The sequence below is a fragment of the Sparassis crispa genome (assembly GCF_003851025.1).
Source record: "Sparassis crispa DNA, contig_000004F, whole genome shotgun sequence".
NCBI classification, from domain to species: Eukaryota; Fungi; Basidiomycota; class Agaricomycetes; order Polyporales; family Sparassidaceae; genus Sparassis; species Sparassis crispa.
The window spans coordinates 1,380,113-1,396,994 of record NW_020939751.1 but is presented as its reverse complement, the minus strand read 5'-3'; the positions used below and the strand labels follow the sequence as shown (position 1 = coordinate 1,396,994).

At 54.0% G+C, this 16,882-nt stretch overlaps 4 protein-coding genes across 4 annotated transcripts; 2 read left to right on the top strand and 2 right to left on the bottom strand.

Moving 5' to 3' along the window:
- Positions 1-322: 322 nt before the first annotated feature.
- Positions 323-2,339, bottom strand: SCP_0504900 (Threonine synthase; the record flags this gene model as incomplete). Its single annotated transcript, XM_027758553.1, has 6 exons — positions 323-578; positions 631-734; positions 792-1,421; positions 1,596-1,752; positions 1,814-2,229; positions 2,289-2,339. The coding sequence occupies 6 exons, from the start codon at positions 2,337-2,339 to the stop codon at positions 323-325; spliced, it is 1,614 nt and encodes a 537-aa protein (XP_027614354.1).
- A 1,822-nt stretch (positions 2,340-4,161) lies between these two features.
- Positions 4,162-8,533, top strand: SCP_0504890 (hypothetical protein; the record flags this gene model as incomplete). Its single annotated transcript, XM_027758552.1, has 4 exons — positions 4,162-4,599; positions 4,663-4,737; positions 4,788-8,250; positions 8,301-8,533. 4 exons carry the CDS (start codon positions 4,162-4,164, stop codon positions 8,531-8,533), a joined length of 4,209 nt encoding a protein of 1,402 aa, XP_027614353.1.
- Positions 8,534-8,872: 339 nt separating this feature from the next.
- Positions 8,873-13,729, bottom strand: SCP_0504880 (hypothetical protein; the record flags this gene model as incomplete). The annotated part of the gene is made up of 12 exons (XM_027758551.1): positions 8,873-9,429; positions 9,481-9,602; positions 9,666-9,955; positions 10,011-10,571; positions 10,629-10,829; positions 10,881-11,273; positions 11,331-11,492; positions 11,541-12,474; positions 12,523-12,953; positions 13,008-13,216; positions 13,270-13,605; positions 13,657-13,729. The coding sequence occupies 12 exons, from the start codon at positions 13,727-13,729 to the stop codon at positions 8,873-8,875; spliced, it is 4,269 nt and encodes a 1,422-aa protein (XP_027614352.1).
- Positions 13,730-14,517: 788 nt separating this feature from the next.
- Positions 14,518-16,560, top strand: SCP_0504870 (predicted protein; the record flags this gene model as incomplete). The annotated part of the gene is made up of 7 exons (XM_027758550.1): positions 14,518-15,444; positions 15,502-15,582; positions 15,638-15,922; positions 15,978-16,100; positions 16,154-16,230; positions 16,292-16,347; positions 16,403-16,560. 7 exons carry the CDS (start codon positions 14,518-14,520, stop codon positions 16,558-16,560), a joined length of 1,707 nt encoding a protein of 568 aa, XP_027614351.1.
- Between the last annotated feature and the right edge of the window lie 322 nt (positions 16,561-16,882).

Here is a 16,882-nt window from a genome sequence, read left to right as displayed (position 1 = left end):
CGCTGTTTCGGTGCAGTGTGCGTGGTTCAGGAACGCGAGATACGCAGGTGCGTCAACGGAGAGGCACACATCGTATTCCAGCCGGCACGACTGATTCGCGTAGCCGGTATTTCTGATGGGCAGTGTTTATTTGGAATCAGCTTCAAGGTCCACGGCACGACGCTACCGTCCTCGTCAACAGAGTGAGACAAAACCCAGCGCAGCGTATCTGCAGCTGCCCTCATCGCACTGATATTTACCGTCGTTCCGTCATGCCTACTTTTCGGAAGCGAAAGTCGCACTTCGGTCTGCGTACACGTACATATTCATGACATCTCCAGATCTACACGCTTCCTCCAAAAGCCTCCGCAGGACTTTCATCTCCCGCGAACTTCTCAATAACCTTCTTCACCAGAGCCACATCGGGGGACTGAACATCAATTACCCGCCGCTCGCGTTCCAGCAGGCCCTTGAATTCGTCCGGCAGGACGTCCCGCGCGAAGTCGAAACCTGCGGAGCCGTCGAGCGCGCGGGTGACCGCTTCGGAGAATTTAGCAGGGTGCGCGGTGGAGAGGACGACTTGCACGGTGGAGGGTGGGCTGGGGAAAGATTAAGCACAGGGTGTCAGGTGGAAATCTCGTGTAAGCTTACTTTTGTGGCGCGATGATACGTGCGGCGGACAGCCCGACCGCGGTATGTGGGTCTGCGACATACGAAGGCTTCGAGCCATAATAGAACCGAATTGTCTCCAGCGTCTACGGACGAGACGGCATGAGCGTGAACATGCGAAGGCACGAAAATATTGAACTTACCTGAGCGTCCGATATCTTTTCCGCGAGGAAATCCTTCTGCGCGAGCTCGAGCACAGCAGTCGGCACCTTCACGCGCCCGTCGCTTTTCACCTTCTTCATCCATCCGTCGACCGTTGCGCCCGCCGCGCGCACATGCTCCTTTGCAGACAGGTTCTCCTGCGCCAGCGCCGGATCCTCGTATGCGAGGTACCAGAGCAGCCGCTCAAAGTTGCTCGAGACGAGGATGTCCATCGCGGGGCTGAGCGTCTCCTTCACGCCGTACGCCGCCGTCGCCTGCTTCCCGTCCGACGCCCCGCCGCTCGCTACAGACGAGTCGACCTTCTCGTAGGCGCCGCTCTGCCAGAAGCGAGTGAGGATGTCGTTAGCGTTCGTCGCGACGACGAGACGGCCCATCGGGAGCCCCATGCGCTTCGCATAGTACCCTGCGAGGATGTCGCCGAAATTGCCCGTCGGAACCACGTACTGCAGCTCGAAATCTGAGCTGCCCCCCAGCAGCGCGCGGAGGCGAAAGTAAGAGAGGAAGTAATAGACGGTCTGCGCGAGAATGCGCGCCCAGTTGATTGAGTTCACGGCACCGAGCCGGTGCTTCTTGTTGAAGACGTGGTCGGCGAAGAGCGCTTTCACAATGTCCTGCAAGGCATGTAAGCATGTGTTCCAAGGCGAATAACTTTGGCATAGCATCCAAGATATTTCTCGGCTCTGTCGTGTAGAACAACCATGCAGACTTTTCTCCAAGGTTACCAAAGTAGACATGTCTGTTCTACACGAAGGCAAATTGGTTTGCGAATAAGCTATTAATCTCACCTGGCAATCGTCAAAAGTGCCATTCACCGCAATATTGTGCACATTCGCATCGGTGATCGTAGTCATTTGTGCCTCCTGTATCGGGGATACCCGGCCCTTCGGATGGAGGATGAAGATGGAGATGTTGGCCTTATTCCTCAATCCGTAAATGGCAGCACTGTAACAATGCGAGTGCCATCGTATGATTCTCCATTTGAGAGAAAGACAGATGGACGCACCTTCCTGTGTCCCCACTGGTAGCACCAACGACCGTGAGCTTGTCCAGTTTCTCCGCCGCGTCTTTCCGCGCATTCTTCCGTACAAGGAAGAACTCGAAGAGGTTGCCCAGCAGTTGGAGAGCGACATCCTTGAACGCAAAGGTGGGCCCGTGGAACAGCTCTAAGACGTACATCCGCGCACCCAGCTTCTTCACGGGCGTGACTTGGGGGTGACGAAACGTACGGTACGATTTCTCGACGAGCGCGCGGAGCTCCGCGCGCGAGATCTCGGCGGGGGATATGTAGAGTGACAGAACCTCCACCGATAGGTCGACGAAGGAATGGTTCTGCCACCGCGTCTGCCAGTTCTCTGGGAGAGAAGGGATGCGCTCCGGGATGTAGAGCCCGCCGTTTGGTGCGAGCCCGGTGAGGACCGTCTGTGAATGCGACAATGTGGTTCAGAGAGTGATGTGCCTGTGCTGGCTATTGACTTGACCTCTTCAAAAGAGAGTAGCTCATCCCCGCCCCGGGTTGACAAGTATCGCATGGTGTTGGTTGAGCACGGCCAGTTGTATCCGCTCGTCTTGGAGACGAGTCACGCCTCGATTCTCGAAAATCTGGTGCAATCGCGCACACGTGATTTATGGAACCATGATCGATCTGTGTGTCAAGTTCGTTTTGGAAGGTGAAGTAGTTCCGCAATATCTTCCGTTTGTGCAAACTGCGGGGCTGAAGAATCAAGATTTGAATTTTTCTACCAGGGTACGCGTCCCCAGGGTTGCCATCGTTTATATTCGATCATGATGTCAACGCGTGAATTCTACCCAAGATACTTACAACTTCACTGTCAGAAGCAACTGTGATGTGAAACATATCGGTGCGGATCCAACTACTGAAGCTCGATGAACGTGAACGGACTATAAAAGATGTCATCGCTGTTGTAGAGCAGGGTGCTGTGGGTGTTATCAGTTGGGCACAGCATTGTCAGCATGTCTAGTCCTCAATATTCGGACAGCCCGCAATGGACAGTGCGGGCACGCTCTTAAGAAGATGTAGATGCGGCGGGTGCGGGTGCACACCATACACTGCGAATTTCTCGGATCTCCTTTGCTTGCAGTATCGAAGGAGAAGTCGGAGACCATGATCGCGGAAAGAAAGCGTCTTTTTGATCGAACCAGAAGAACGTCAATCACCAAAGCAGAAAATCAATTTGATGCTGCAAGAATATACTGCTTTTGTTGTCCGAAATTTATGTCACATATTCTTCAAATTTGCGCCTGCCACGACGCCATACGCCTTTCCGAGACAACAATCGCGTGTGGTGTCCAAGCGAACGTTTCGGTTACCCACCAGATGGTCTAAGTCGGCCCAAGGTACCTTCCGTACTTGATCATACCCCTTCGCCTTATGACGGGATGATCCAGGAAGCACGGTCATCAAATGGAAGAGTTGTACTTCGTTCTATAGTTTAATGCTCGGAGCATAGCAATTAGAAGTACACCGCACAACATGTGATGGCAGATCCTGCAGAGAATAGAGAATGCTGTGCGACACTGGCGGAATCATGCGCACGGAATGTGGTGGCCGGGAGTATCTTAGATTCGTCACGGGCAGTGATCACTCGACTCGAGACGCGGTGGTGGCTCACCAGTTGCCCTACCACAGGTAACTAAGTGCTCAACACCGCAGAACAGCATTACACCAAAAAGCGAGCATATCGCGCTGTATGATAGTAGGTACTTTGCACGTGCGTGCATTTAATATAGATATGGCTCACCAGCAGAACTAAGTACTGTGAAGACGTGCTTACACGCGGAACCTATGGCGGCGTATCAGGGAGTGAAATACAGCTGATCAGCCGGTGTACGAGACGCTCAACTGCCAGGAGGCGGCGCCTGTCGCAGGGTCGGTGGAAATTGTGCAAGAGAGAGCGTAATTCGGCGGGCAGAGTAATTGAGCAAGCAGAAGTTCGTTGAAGGTGACGAAGAGCTGGTGGAAGAAACTTGAGCGACCGAGTCTAGCTGTGTAAGATCTGTGTTTCATGTTGCAGATCCGCGTGGAAAAGCTGCTGACATAATATACCAAGTGAGGATGCCGTTGAGGAGATGCAAGTAAGGAGGTATAAGCGATCTCGATCTGCCATTAACACCGGAAGTAGAACTCGGAACAGGGATTGATTGTGGCAGCAAGCAATATGCTATGATGGTTGGTACGGCCGTCCTGAAATGATGATGACTATCTGCTGTCCATCACCGGGCGGCTCAGAATCCTCTGTTTCATACTCCCAGCATCCCTCCACGTCTCACCTGACTGCTCGCGCTCTTCTTTGATGTTCTTCTGTGCTCTGCGAACGGCTATAGACTCAAGACATGTTGTACTCAATGTTCAACAGGCGGAAGGGGCAGAAGAAGACAACAAACTTTACCACCGTCAAGCGCGCACAGTCTCCACCTTCCCCCGCGTCATTCGTCTCTCCGGAGATCGTCGATATTCACGAGAAAGTCAGTGTTGATGCGCACGCTCACGCCCAGTCCAATGGCTTCAATTCTAGCAGAGCGTCGACGCCGCGCGTGCAGCTGGACTTGGACCATCACTCGATGTCTATATCCGACTGGTTTCCCCAAGGGATGCTCGGGTCTGAGATACGGTCTCCTCCGGAGCGCAATGTTTCCCTACCAGGTGGAAGTGGAGGCAGTGGGCATGGACATGGCACGGTGTCCTCGAGTAGGAATGCCAGTCGAACTCGTGAGATCTCCCCTCCTTCCCCAGTAGACGACGTGATTGTCATTAAGCCGACAAAACCAGAGGTATGTCTGAAAGTCTCATGAGGTTAGGAGGTGTCTTGACTCTCTAAACACCCGTCGGACCAGCCAGAGCAGGCTGAACCTTTTACTATTACTTCTGTCATGGATGCGGATGCGCATAGTACACAGAGCATAACAAGTGTGAGTCATTGCCTTGATGCGAAGGCGTCTAGTTCCCAATCTTTCCGCAGACGAGCGATGGCACACCTTCGAGAAAACCTACTCCGATCAGAATTCCCGACAATCCTGCTGCTGCAAAGGTCCAAGTGCAACATCCCGCATCGGAAGGTGTTTCCGCCAGCCAGACGTCCAACCTCGCCCTTCCTGGGAGCAACGTCTCAACTCGTCCTCCAACACCAGGGTCCGCTTACACGGAGGAGATTTCCTCTGCCATATCTGGCACTACTCTGGCGCGAGCTCTCGTTGCGAACTCGTTCATCTTCACAGCAGACACGCGTGCCTCTCGTTACCGCAATGGCGTCACGCGTCAGGACTCTGCGATACTCCCCCGCGGTGATCATGCACTCATGCACTCTCCTTCCGATCGACGGGCCAGCAGTAGTACTGACATCCATTCACCCGAGCGTCCCCCGTCCGTTCCACCAGTTCCCCCATTGCCCCCAAGTGCGGACACTTGCGGTAGTCTGGATAGCGCTGGTAGCGCCGGGAGAATCCGTAAAAATTCCGTTGCGGCACCAGAATCCCGACGCGGGAGTGCAGAGTTCTCACACGCGCTGGAGGTCTTGCGTGGACACAAGGACCAACCGAGTGCGGTACCGCCAATATCGCCTATTACAGAGGCACCTTCTCCAGCTCCCTCGGTACCGAACACCCCGTCGATTTGGGACGGAGTATCGCACACATCGAATCGTTCTTCGCAGAAACCACCTTCTATACGTTGCAGCGTGCATACAAAAGACGACGATGTAGTCCCGCCATCTCCTCTTGTAGAACAAGAGCACGTCAGCACAGAGCCTCCCGCGTCTTCTACTGTATCGTCGGATTCGGGGCCTTCCGAGCGGGTAGCTCACAGAAGGAGCAAGTTCATGCTTGATCTCACTGTGGAGGGTGCGACATTTTCATCACCGCAGCCACTTCCAGCTCTACCTACGACTACCACAGGTTCTTCATACTCAGCGAACAGCTTCGAAAAGCAAGGAACATCGACTGCTGGCACCTCGCTCAAAACTTCTGTTTCTGGAAGCAATGCGAAAAGTCCGTCTGTTACCCGCTCGCGCTCAGATTCAGGCTTACGGAACTATAACGCTCCGTATCGTCCTGTCGTTCTCCTTCCTATCGGCGAACGGCCCCGCTCTGTGCAAGTTCCCCACTCACCCATTTCCTCGCCCGTCTCGACCCGTACGCCCTCTGACACTGACCTCCGTGCGCGAATGTACCTAGGAGCGGGTGTACCAATCTCTGCCACCGCCCGCCATATTGGTGAGACGCCCGTCGACTCGCCGGACCTTCTTGACTTTATGTTCCCCGTTGCGCCGACGAATTTGACGTACGAGCGCTCTGGAAGCCATCTCGCGCCGCTTGCGATCTCTCCGCAGGACCAGCAGAGTTCCTTACGTAACTCAAGCGTTGAATCGCTGATAGCGGGCTCTGCGAGTCGCCAAACATTCCCCGAGACGCCGTATGCGTTCAGTCCGCTATGGTCCGCAGGGGTAGCTTCGCCCATTCCCCCACCTCCTGCCAGGCCAGGTATGGAGCACGCGCGATCGTTACCGAGGACTAATCGTGGCGGCGTCTTGATGCGGTTTACCCAGCGAAACCCTTTGTCACGCTCAACGAGTTTTGGCGGTGCCTCGCCGCCTCGTCATCCGCCCCTCTCTACAGAAATAATTCAGAGGAAGTCGTCGGAAAGTGACCCTGGGACGACTGGGTCATCGGAGTATTCCCATGAGCAGCCACAGGCACGCCTGTCGCGTATTGAAGAATCGCGCTCGCCTTCTAACCCTCCATCGCACTCCCCATCTCCAGAGCCGTCCTTGGCATCAGGCAGGAGTGGTCGTGCGCCATCTGATGGTGCGCACACGAGGGAAGGTGGCTGCACGTCTGCGAGTTTCTTGCACGCATCTTCTGCTCGAGGTTCAATGGCGATGGCAGAAAGTCGATCCCCGCTTCGCTCACCGTTGCCACCATTACCCGTCCCAGCAGCGCGGACACCGCCGACCACTCCATTACCTGCAGTGCCTGCCATAGAGTACCCTCTCGGCTCTCCGCCCCCTTTTTACGCGCCGTCTGAGGAACCATCTTCGACGATAGCTACCCTTGAGGTACGGCTCCAGGCAGAAACCGATAACGGTGTGCCCGAACGTTTGAGCATGCCCCCAGTACGCGCGGCTTCACCTCAGCTCTCAAGCTTACTTCCCCGGAAGAGAGCTTTGTCTCCCCTACCATCACCGCCGCCGTCGGGTGTCCCTTCGCCTCAACCTCCTTCACCGCGTTCGGTGGTAGGAACCCAGCAGACGCCGGATCATGCACCTCCGTCGTACGTCGACGACATGCGAAGACCGTCTCCTCCGGATACACCCCCCTCTCGTTTAACGGCTATTCTAGTATCCAACCGGGCTGTCACTCCTGATCTGGGCACGCCCACGACGACGTCGAAACGCACTCCGCGCACGAGACCCCCGCTTCCGCTTGGCCCTCGAAAACCTAGCAATTCTACTGCCTCATCTTTGTTTTCGGGTCGCTCACGCAATGGATCGGTCTCGTCCACCACCAACCTGAGCTCACATCATCCTATGCGCAGACCCTCTGCGGCCACGCTGTCGGCGTCATTGCCCAGATTCCAGCGAACAGCAGCCAAGTTCAAAGGGCTAACGATGGAGCAAGCGCAGTGGACCTTTACTTCACAGCAGTTACAGGAAGTCGTCTCCTCGGCGATCAAACAGACAGTAGATCCCTCTGCGATACGGTTGTTGCCGCTCGACACACTGAATCACGGTGTGGCAGACGAGATTCACCGCCTGGAGGCGCTGAGTGCGGAGTTAAAGAACGAGTACAGGTTGAACGCGCGAAGAAGGAGGATGCTGATGAGTTCTTTGACTTCCACGATGGATAGTCTTGAGCACCCCGATACGCCTGCCATATATCGGATGCTGGACGAGCTGTCGGATCTCGATGAGACTCTCGATCAACTTGCAGAGGAGCTCTATAATGCCACAGATCAGCTCAGCCAGTTAAACCTCCTGCGTGAAATGCACAAGAGTAGCGCGCTTGCAATGGCACTGCGTAAGCTGAATACCAAGGTCGTGCAACAGATCGCGGAGTCCCAGAAGCTCCGCGAACAGATGGCTGCCTTGGAGGCCGAGCGAGACGATGCGTGGAAGCAGGCTCAGGAGATAGCGCGAGAGTTCGATGACATGACTGACAAGACGGCCGCTCCCGCGAGAGAGGAGTCCGTTAGTCGCCGTTCTAGTCGGGTCCTCGTTGCACGGAAGAATAGCACACGGAAGGCTGAACTGCGATCTTCCCTGCACACGCGTAGCCAAAGGTCGTCAACGAGCGATGCTCATCGGAACAGTACCGCAGGTTCACCGGGGGTGCGCTCGGCTCCAATCGAGGAGATTCCACCTGTGCCCCGACTCCCAATCCGAACACCACTCGGAATAATGACTGACGTGCCAAGCGGTCACTCGACAGGTGAGTCACCTTTCGTGATCTTCTTAACAAATGTTCTCACATATTTATAGCAGACTTAATGTCCGATTCTGCTTCCTCTGGACTCAGAGCGTTGACTGAGGCACAGAGGGAGCTGTGCGAGATCCTCGGTATCTCTTTGGAGGAGTTGAGGCCGTCGAGGCCGCAGTCGATGTCCACTTTCGAGGGGAGGGGCGTTTCGCCAAGGAAAAGACGAAATTCGGAAGTTCTTGCAACGAAACAGCGCACTCCAGGAAGTGCTCAAGCGACTTTCCGGATTAGCTAGTTCATGACATGCGTCTCCGCACGCTGTGTGCATGCACGCCTGCATCTCATCGTTTCATTCAAGTGCAGGCCACGAAGCTAACGATTATTTTACGATATTTATCACTTTCTAACCGCCAGGACTGCTTCACTTTTCCTCACATTCACGCCACATGCACATTAGCACTTGGACAAGAACTCTAGCACGCTAGTACATCGTATCGGAGCAAGCCTCTTTGATTTAACTCTGTCGCTACAGATTACTGAATACACATAGCATTAGTACATTAGCAGGATGCAGCAGAACAAAACAGCGTAAATTCCAATGTTAACAAGAATAAGCATAGTAGTGAAAAGGGTATCAATGACGGATTCTCTTCCTGCGTATTTGGAGCTCGGTTGCTTGAGTTCCCTGAGACAGCGAAGGCTCTGCTGACGGTGAGGCAGCGGCACTATCCTCACCATCCCCGAGGGTATCAAGAGTTCCTTCTAGTTCTTCCGCGTCTGAAGAACGACCGCGCTTTCGCGAGGCGACAGGCGTAGCATTCTCATCCGGGGAAGGTGTGAGAGGCTCGGAGATTGACGTCAATCTGGAAGGTGATTTTGATGGAGATTTTCGTGGGGAATTACTGCCAGACGCAGCCTTACGTCGAGGTCGGGAACTCGGGGTGGCAACGTTCGGTACGGCGGAGCCCAAGAACGGGTCATCCTCATCTTCCGTCGCTTCCGGTTCACCGTCCGTAGCAGCTTCTGCTGCACGAGCAGGCTGATAGGCAGGCTTTGGTCTGGGTCGTAGTCGGGGGGCCCGAGGCACATTCTCAGGCCGCTCAACCGCTTCATCTTCCTCGGCATCGGTCGTGATTTTCTCCGCGCTCTTTGCTCCTTTCTTGGGAACTTTTTTTGGTTTTGCAGCAGCACCTAATCAACGTGTTAATGAACCTTGCCCCGAAATTCTGCGACGTGACCAACCTTTCTCTTTTGCGGTTGATGCAGTCAACCTCTTTTCGTAGGCACGATATGATTCCCATGCTTTCGCCGTAGCCAGCACTTCTACTTTGGCTTGAGCCAGTACTTGGTCCAAATGCGCCTTACTGATGTGAAACGACAGGTAGTCAGCATCGCGACAAGTCACGATGGGTGGAAAAGAGACGCACATATTCAACGAGTCTCGGTTGTCGATACTCACAAGGAGCGGATGTAGCACCTTGAAGAATAGAAGGGCTTTGTTCCGAGACTTCTTGTTCTTCGCACTTTCGCAGGCAGCCAGACGTTTGCCAATCCAACTAAGCAAGGCAGTATGGATCTCAACAACATATTTGCTGTCAAGCCGCCGCACAACTGATAACTGGGCCCCACGCATGATAAGACATGCTGTGAGTGCCTTTGCCAGAGCAACTGAATGCTCCTCTGTCTGGACGACACCTTCAAGCACTAGGGTGAAAGACTGAACAGACAAATAAAAACTTGGACAATCAGAAACATTCAAGGCAGGGACGTACTTCTCGCAGTGCTTGACATATCACAGCTACAACATCTGTGCCGTTGTTCTTGTACATGCCCTCCTCGCGTAGGATGTCGACGATTGCCTTTGAGCACAGGTCGAACATCGATCCAAGGCGACCGTAATGAGCCAGAAGAATGCTAGCATGCCTGAAATGGATGACACCTATACGGATGGCGCGCAAAAAGGTAGTGATGACACCAATGAAAGTGTATTCTTCCTCGAGTTGCGAACGAGATGTCATGCGACTTCCTTCAGAGTGACCTTTCGCTGGCTGCTTGCCCTTGCCCGTGTTCTTCTTCTTTGCAGGTACGGCACTGTCCGATTCGTTGCTGTCGCTAGCATCATTCTCTTCGTTCTGGCCGTCGTGCGCCGGCGTGAGTTCTTCGAGCTGCTCTGCATAATGTTCGATCTCTGCCTGAACGAAGCCTGCACACCGATACTGCACTTCATCACCAAGTTCAAGGGGTAAAGACGCAGTAGGCAACCGACTGCCATCTGGCGCGATGGATGCACCTGGATAGAACAGCGTGTGCAGATGCATGAGATTTTGGAATGCCTATCAACGGTAGTTGGGTAAGCCATCAGGGAGAGCCATGAAGACAACAAAACTCACCGCTCTTCTGACACCTTCGGATGTATTGGATTGAGTCCCCACAGCAAACTCAACCAGTTTCTCCAAAAGAGACTCTCGTTGTTCGCGAAGCCTTTCCGTGAAACGGGCCTCTTCCGGGGATTGTTCAACATCCGGAGCAGTTAAACCCCGTGCTTTCCATATAATATGCAACGTAAGCACTTGCAGTGCACGATCAATCATCTACACGATAAGTTTAGTGAATCTGTCATCGCGAAACTGCAGAACACTTACCGATTCCTCTTCCTTATAGCCCAAACGCCCACGTTCTGCCAGTGCGTTGAGGATGTCCCATGCGCTGCTCTGTTTGCCACCCTCATCTTCTTCCATCCACGACGTCAAGTCCCGTATCCCGATCAATGCTGCCAGACGAGCACATATTGCTCCAAGGGAGAGAACTTCGTCTTCACTAAAGCTTGCTACTTCAATCTCGTCTCTGCCCGAAATCGCATCGCGCAGCGTTGTAGACAATTCGTCCTCCAACTCCAGGATCTTCGTGCTATTCGTGTTGGAAAGGCTGGTCGCATCCATCATATAGCGGATGGTTGCGACTGCGTTCCCAAGGACTACCGGGTGGGAATGTGAGAGGAACTGCTTCGTAACATCGTCCCACAGACTTGCGTATGCCTGTACACGTGAGTAATCAGCGTCATGAACCGAACGTCTTGTATCTTGATTGCTTACTGTCATCATCCGCATTTCCAGATACAAGTCGAGATTCATTACTTGCGGTATGAGGAGAACATCAGCTATCCTATTCTCATCCGTCTGATGCTTGACAAAGAGTCGTGGTAGACCTTTGATGAGAGCTCGTGTCATACTAGACGACACGGTCTCATCTTCTCCCTGTGTGAGATCAGTAAAGTTGTTGCCAAAGGGAGGCGCATAACCTACCTTCTTAGCATTAGCAACATCGGCTTGTGCTTTCCGAAGGATTGCAACGAACATCTCCAGTAATACGGCTTCTTCGACTTCTTCTAGTCGCCATGCCTCATCTACCCCAGTTGGCTGCTTCCCGGACCCACCACTTCCTCGGTCTTGTGATGAAGAATCGTCGCCAATTGCAGAGTGATCGAGAAGAAGTACATCCAGCAACGTCTCCCAGTCGCTCACAGGTTCCATTTCGTCCCAAAGAGCCTCAACCGCAAGAGCGGTTCGCCCCTTCTGGCCAGAACTAAGGAGTGAAGCGACCTCCTTCGCTCTCTTTCGGCTCGACGATCCCTCATCGATGACAGACGCGTCCTCGTCTTCGGTATCCACATCCTCAGTGGTCTTGTCCAGCGTCTTTCCCCATTTCACGAGCAGCATCCCCAGCGCCTTGACCTCCGCGCGCTGCTTATCCTTCGCGTTCGGCTTCTTTCCGACCAAACGCTCTTCGAGGCATTCTTCCCACACGCCCCGCACAAAACCACTCACAGCTTTCCTCACACGCGCCTCCTCGTCAAACACTAGAAGGCACAGGCGTTCGCGTTGCTCATCCTCTAGCAGACCGTGGCCGTCAATTGCCTGCAATACCTGCACGACGGCGACGCGCACGCTCAGCTCCGTGTCGCCCACGGCCATCTGCACGAGTCGCGGCTTGAAGCGTTCGGTGAAGTGCTGCAGGGCCGCCGCGCCGATGTACGCAGTCTGTTCGTATGCGAGTGCGAGCGCGCGCACCGCATCCAGACGCACGTGCGTGTCAGCGTCGGAGAGCACCCAACCAACGTATCGCAAGTATGCCCCGTCAAGGAAGTGTGCGGGATACTTCTTGAACCATAGTCCCATAGCCCGCACGCACTCTGTGCGGATGCTCGCATCTAGGTCGCGGTAACGATGCACAAACACCCTGGAAGAGTCTTAGATTGGGAGAATAATTCACCGAGCACGAGCTTACCCGTCGACGAACTCCTTCAGGAACTCTGCTACTGTCGTGCGTCGCTGCCGCACCTCCGCTGCCTTGCCCTCCAGCTCCTTCTCGCGCGCACTGCCACCCTTGCTCTTATTTACTGCGGCCGCCTTGCGCTTCCGCTCCCCCTCGCGCTGGCGCCCAACCACCTCCGCCTCCTTTTCCACTGCCGCTGCGACGTCACACAGTGCTGTCTCCATCTCCAGTGCAATCACCGTCGCGGTGTGTCGGAAGCTGCGCAACTGGGACGAGGACATCGCCACTACCCACGTCTGCAGCGTCGGCATCAGATCGGACGTGTACAGCGACCCGAGCTCTGCTGAGGACGCGATGAGCCGCTCTAAAAACTCCGACAAAGATTTACGGAATTTTTTGAAAACCGATAACTTAGACGTGAGGGGATACACGGGAGAGTCGTCCTGTGGAATAAGTCATAAGCAAACTCATTCACATGTAATCATTGTGCAACGCACCTTCTTAAGCCCTTCCGTGAAATTGTCGAGCGCGTCGACAACACCGTCATAGTCAACCACCTCGTCTTCGTTCACGGAATCGTTGCAACCGCATGCACGCAGCACGCAATTAATCAGCTCTGCGAGGCTGAGCCCAGGCGTACGAACCATGGCTTCTAGAAAATCCTCCACGGTTGACTGAAGCGCCGCTGCCGGGTTCATGATAGCGTCTACATTGGCATGAATAATCGAAGGAAGGACACAAGACGACGCGTGCACGCACTGAATAGGGGGTTATCCCCCGAGATCTTAGTATCCTTTGCGACTTTCTCGGCGTCAAAGTCTTCAGCGTCGGGGGCGGGCTGCTTCGCCTTACGCGTCGCAGTCTTCTTAGGCTTTGCAGCTGTCGCCTTTGGGGCAGGCATCTTCGTCTTCCGGGGCTTCTTGGCCTGGGGCGCACCTGTGGCCTTGCGTTTGCGTTTGGCGGGAGATTTGGTCTTCGGCGCATCATCATCCTCCTCGTCGGGCCCCTCGTCGTTGTCCTCTGAATCAGAAAGCTCACTATTCGCATCCTGGTCTGTCGCGTCAGATCTTTTCCTCTTCGTCAACGTACTGTTCACTGACAGGAGGTAAGCTCTTCCGGCAGACACGCGTGTGTACAGATACATACCTGCGAAGTGCGCCACCTGTTTTTTTTGGCGTTGAGAGCGACGAGGTTCTCGTACTCCTTCCGCGTCAGACATGAGGAAATAGCGCTCAACAGTGCTGTGCTCGTCGTCGTGGTAGCCGGTGGAGTAGTCGCGCGGATCGCGCGTCGCGTTGGTGGCGATGATTATTACCTAATTTCTTTAATGAGAAACATATCACGTGAAACATTGTAGTGAAGTTATCTATCTAAATAACATAATTATTAACTACCAGAATCTTATACGAAACTCTCGAGTCTCGAGCTGTTGGCATCATGATGTTCTCAAGTGTCTTGCTCAGATCTGGCTTATTGTTCTGCGTCGTGGAAATGCTCTGTGGCGCTGTTGATAATCTCAGCTGTCTGCTGGCTTCTGAGAGATTAAAACCTTGCAAAGATCTCGCAACTCGTGGTGTCGTGATGTGCAACGCGAAGGTAATAATGCTCCAGTCTCCGCCACCTCCCAATATCTACGCCACTGCTTTGACAGCCACCTTTCATTATCGCCAACTACTTTGTCTCATCCGAGTGGCACAAGGAATGTTTTCAAACTAAGAAGATCCGACCTGCAGCGAAGAGCCATCATGCGTCTCCTGGACACAAAATCTAACAGCTGCGGTCCGACAACACATGGCCACCTCGTTGTGTATTGTCGCATCCAGCCATCGCTTTGAGCACAATCTACATTAGCCACCACTGCCCTTTTCAGCCTGAAGCATTTGCTCAAAAGAATGGGACAATGCTATTCTCGTACACTATCGCAATCCCCTCCATTGAATTGGCCAACTTACGTTGTGGCACACATCCTCTGCTAATAATCACTTGAGCCGCGCTCGTTTATAATCTATGGGTTCTGCTGCACGGTCTGCACACTCTTCTCGTTCTGGCATGTCCCCTCGAACGACAACGGCTGCTGCGTCCTCCTCTCGAGGATCTCCTACTCCTCTTTCACCGGTTTTCCCAAAATCGTTTCCTCCGAAGCGGATCGCATCAACATCAAGGAGAACGGACAAGGATGGCGCTGGAGAAGTATTACCAAGACTCCCCTTGGTCCCGTTCATGAACGAAATTCCTCGCTCGCCGCAGCGAAGACAGAGTGCCAGTGCGGCGTTTCGTTCGCTCAGACCCATGAAGCCCGACGCAGGCGTCGACCGCTCCACCGTCCGATCTCAACTGTTGCCCGCTGGTCGTGCAAGCGGCTCTAGTGAATCCGCTTCGCCATCGACTCCCCGGCGAATGTCTGTACCACATCCAAGTTACATCTTGGAACCAAGAGCCGCGGCACAGTTCACCCATGCGTATTCCAAGATATATGCGCCCAGTGCTCCTACCACCCCTGCGCTCGCGTACACTCCCTTGGAATATGCGTTCAGTGCTCCTACGACTCCTGCACTTGCATATACTTCCTTGGAATACGCACACGATGCTATTCCGGGCGCATACTCTTCTGCAGCGCCTTTGTATAGTCCGCCTCACAAGTACAAAACGCACAGCACAAGAGCTCAACAAATCGGCCCTTTCAAGTCTCTGTACGAGCTCCCCAAAGGAACGTTCGGCACGTCGCTTGTCTCGCGCGACCTCAGCACTGGACGCGTGCTTTGTACGCGGGTGTTCAAGAAGAAGCAGATGCTATCCGACCCGGTTTTCTTTCACGGACTGCTTGCTGAGCTTTTGTGCTACAAACATGTCTTGACGCGCCCTGCCGACCGATGCCCGTTCTTGATGGAGATAGATGCCGCCCTGCAGGACGAGGAGAACGTGATCTTCGCGATGGTGCGTAGCTATTGAGTACCATGAATACACAGACTGATTAGAGTCTGCAACATACAGCCTCTCATGCAGTGCGACCTGATAAAAGTTATTCGTGGTCGCGGAGACATACGGCGCACGCGCCGCTGGGTGGCTCAGTTGGTTCGTCTCATGTCCGCCACCAATGTTTGTTTAGACACTGATTATGACTGGTTAGGCCGTCGGTTTGGACGCGCTGCACTCGATGGGAGTCATTCATCGCGATCTGAAGCCAGAGAACGTTCTTCTTGACACGCGCACTAACACAGTACGGATTGCCGACTTCAACGCAGCGTACCTGCAGGCCGGGAACGCTCCGCTGGAGGATGGGGCAGTGTACACGCGCGGGTATGTGGGCAGCAGGCCGTACATGGCACAAGAAATCGTGGACCGCAAGTGGTACGGCAAGATGGTCGACTGGTGGTCGCTCGGCTGTATCATGTTCGATCTGACCGCGGGGGAGGTGAACCTGAATCTAATTATCTAATGGATTGCATCGCTGATTTCCGGACTTGCAGCTGCTATTCAGGACTGATACGCAGCGTACGAAGTTTGTGACCTGGGATCGGAAGAAGGAAGGCATGTCTTACCTGTCTTGGGCGACGAAACTGAGCGAGGACGAAGAAGCTGTGTTGTCGGGGGTAAGCAATCACATTGTCTCCTTGTCGCCGAGCACTTGGCTTACCTATTCCAGCTGCTTCATCTACGACCTGGATGTCGTTTCCAGTTGAAACAGCTTCGCCAACAGCCCTACTTCCAAGATAAGCAGGGGTACGTGTATCTTCCCTTCTCGCTCTTTGTTCGCATCGCTGACGCTCCAATCTTTGTCCAGGGCGAGTGTGAGTGTGAGTGTGTTTGACGGGCAGATCTACTATCCTTCTGTGACAGGTACGTTATTTCCCTACCTTGGTATGCCCCCTGTGACTGACATCGTGGGCCACAGGTACACAGCTGGAGAATGGAGTTCACGAAGTGAGCTCTGAGATGAAGGAAGAGCCGCTGCGCCATGTCATACAAGATTCAAGCAGATCAGAAGGCCCGTACAACTTCCGCAACTTTGAGTGGGTCAACCCGCGCGGCCTATGGGGTTCGCTGGGTTGACATCTGGGTGCTGTGCCCTGCCAGTAACATGTTATCTATTCATAATTTTGGTGTATTGTCTTCTTGTAGAGTGTGGCTGGAGTACCGCCGCCTGCGTAATAAAATCAGTGATTTCGGGGACACGATGCGAATGATGACGCGAATGACTTCGACACAGTGCCGCCGGCCAGGCGGGAGTATTGTTGAATTAAATCTGGGATGTTTCGGTCACGATCAGATCTTCGAGCGTACGCGTACAACGGCACACCGATCGCCCGCCCTGGGGGCGGCTGTCGGGATGCAGAAAAGAAGAGCAGCAGTTGGGCGCCAAAGGCGGTCGGCA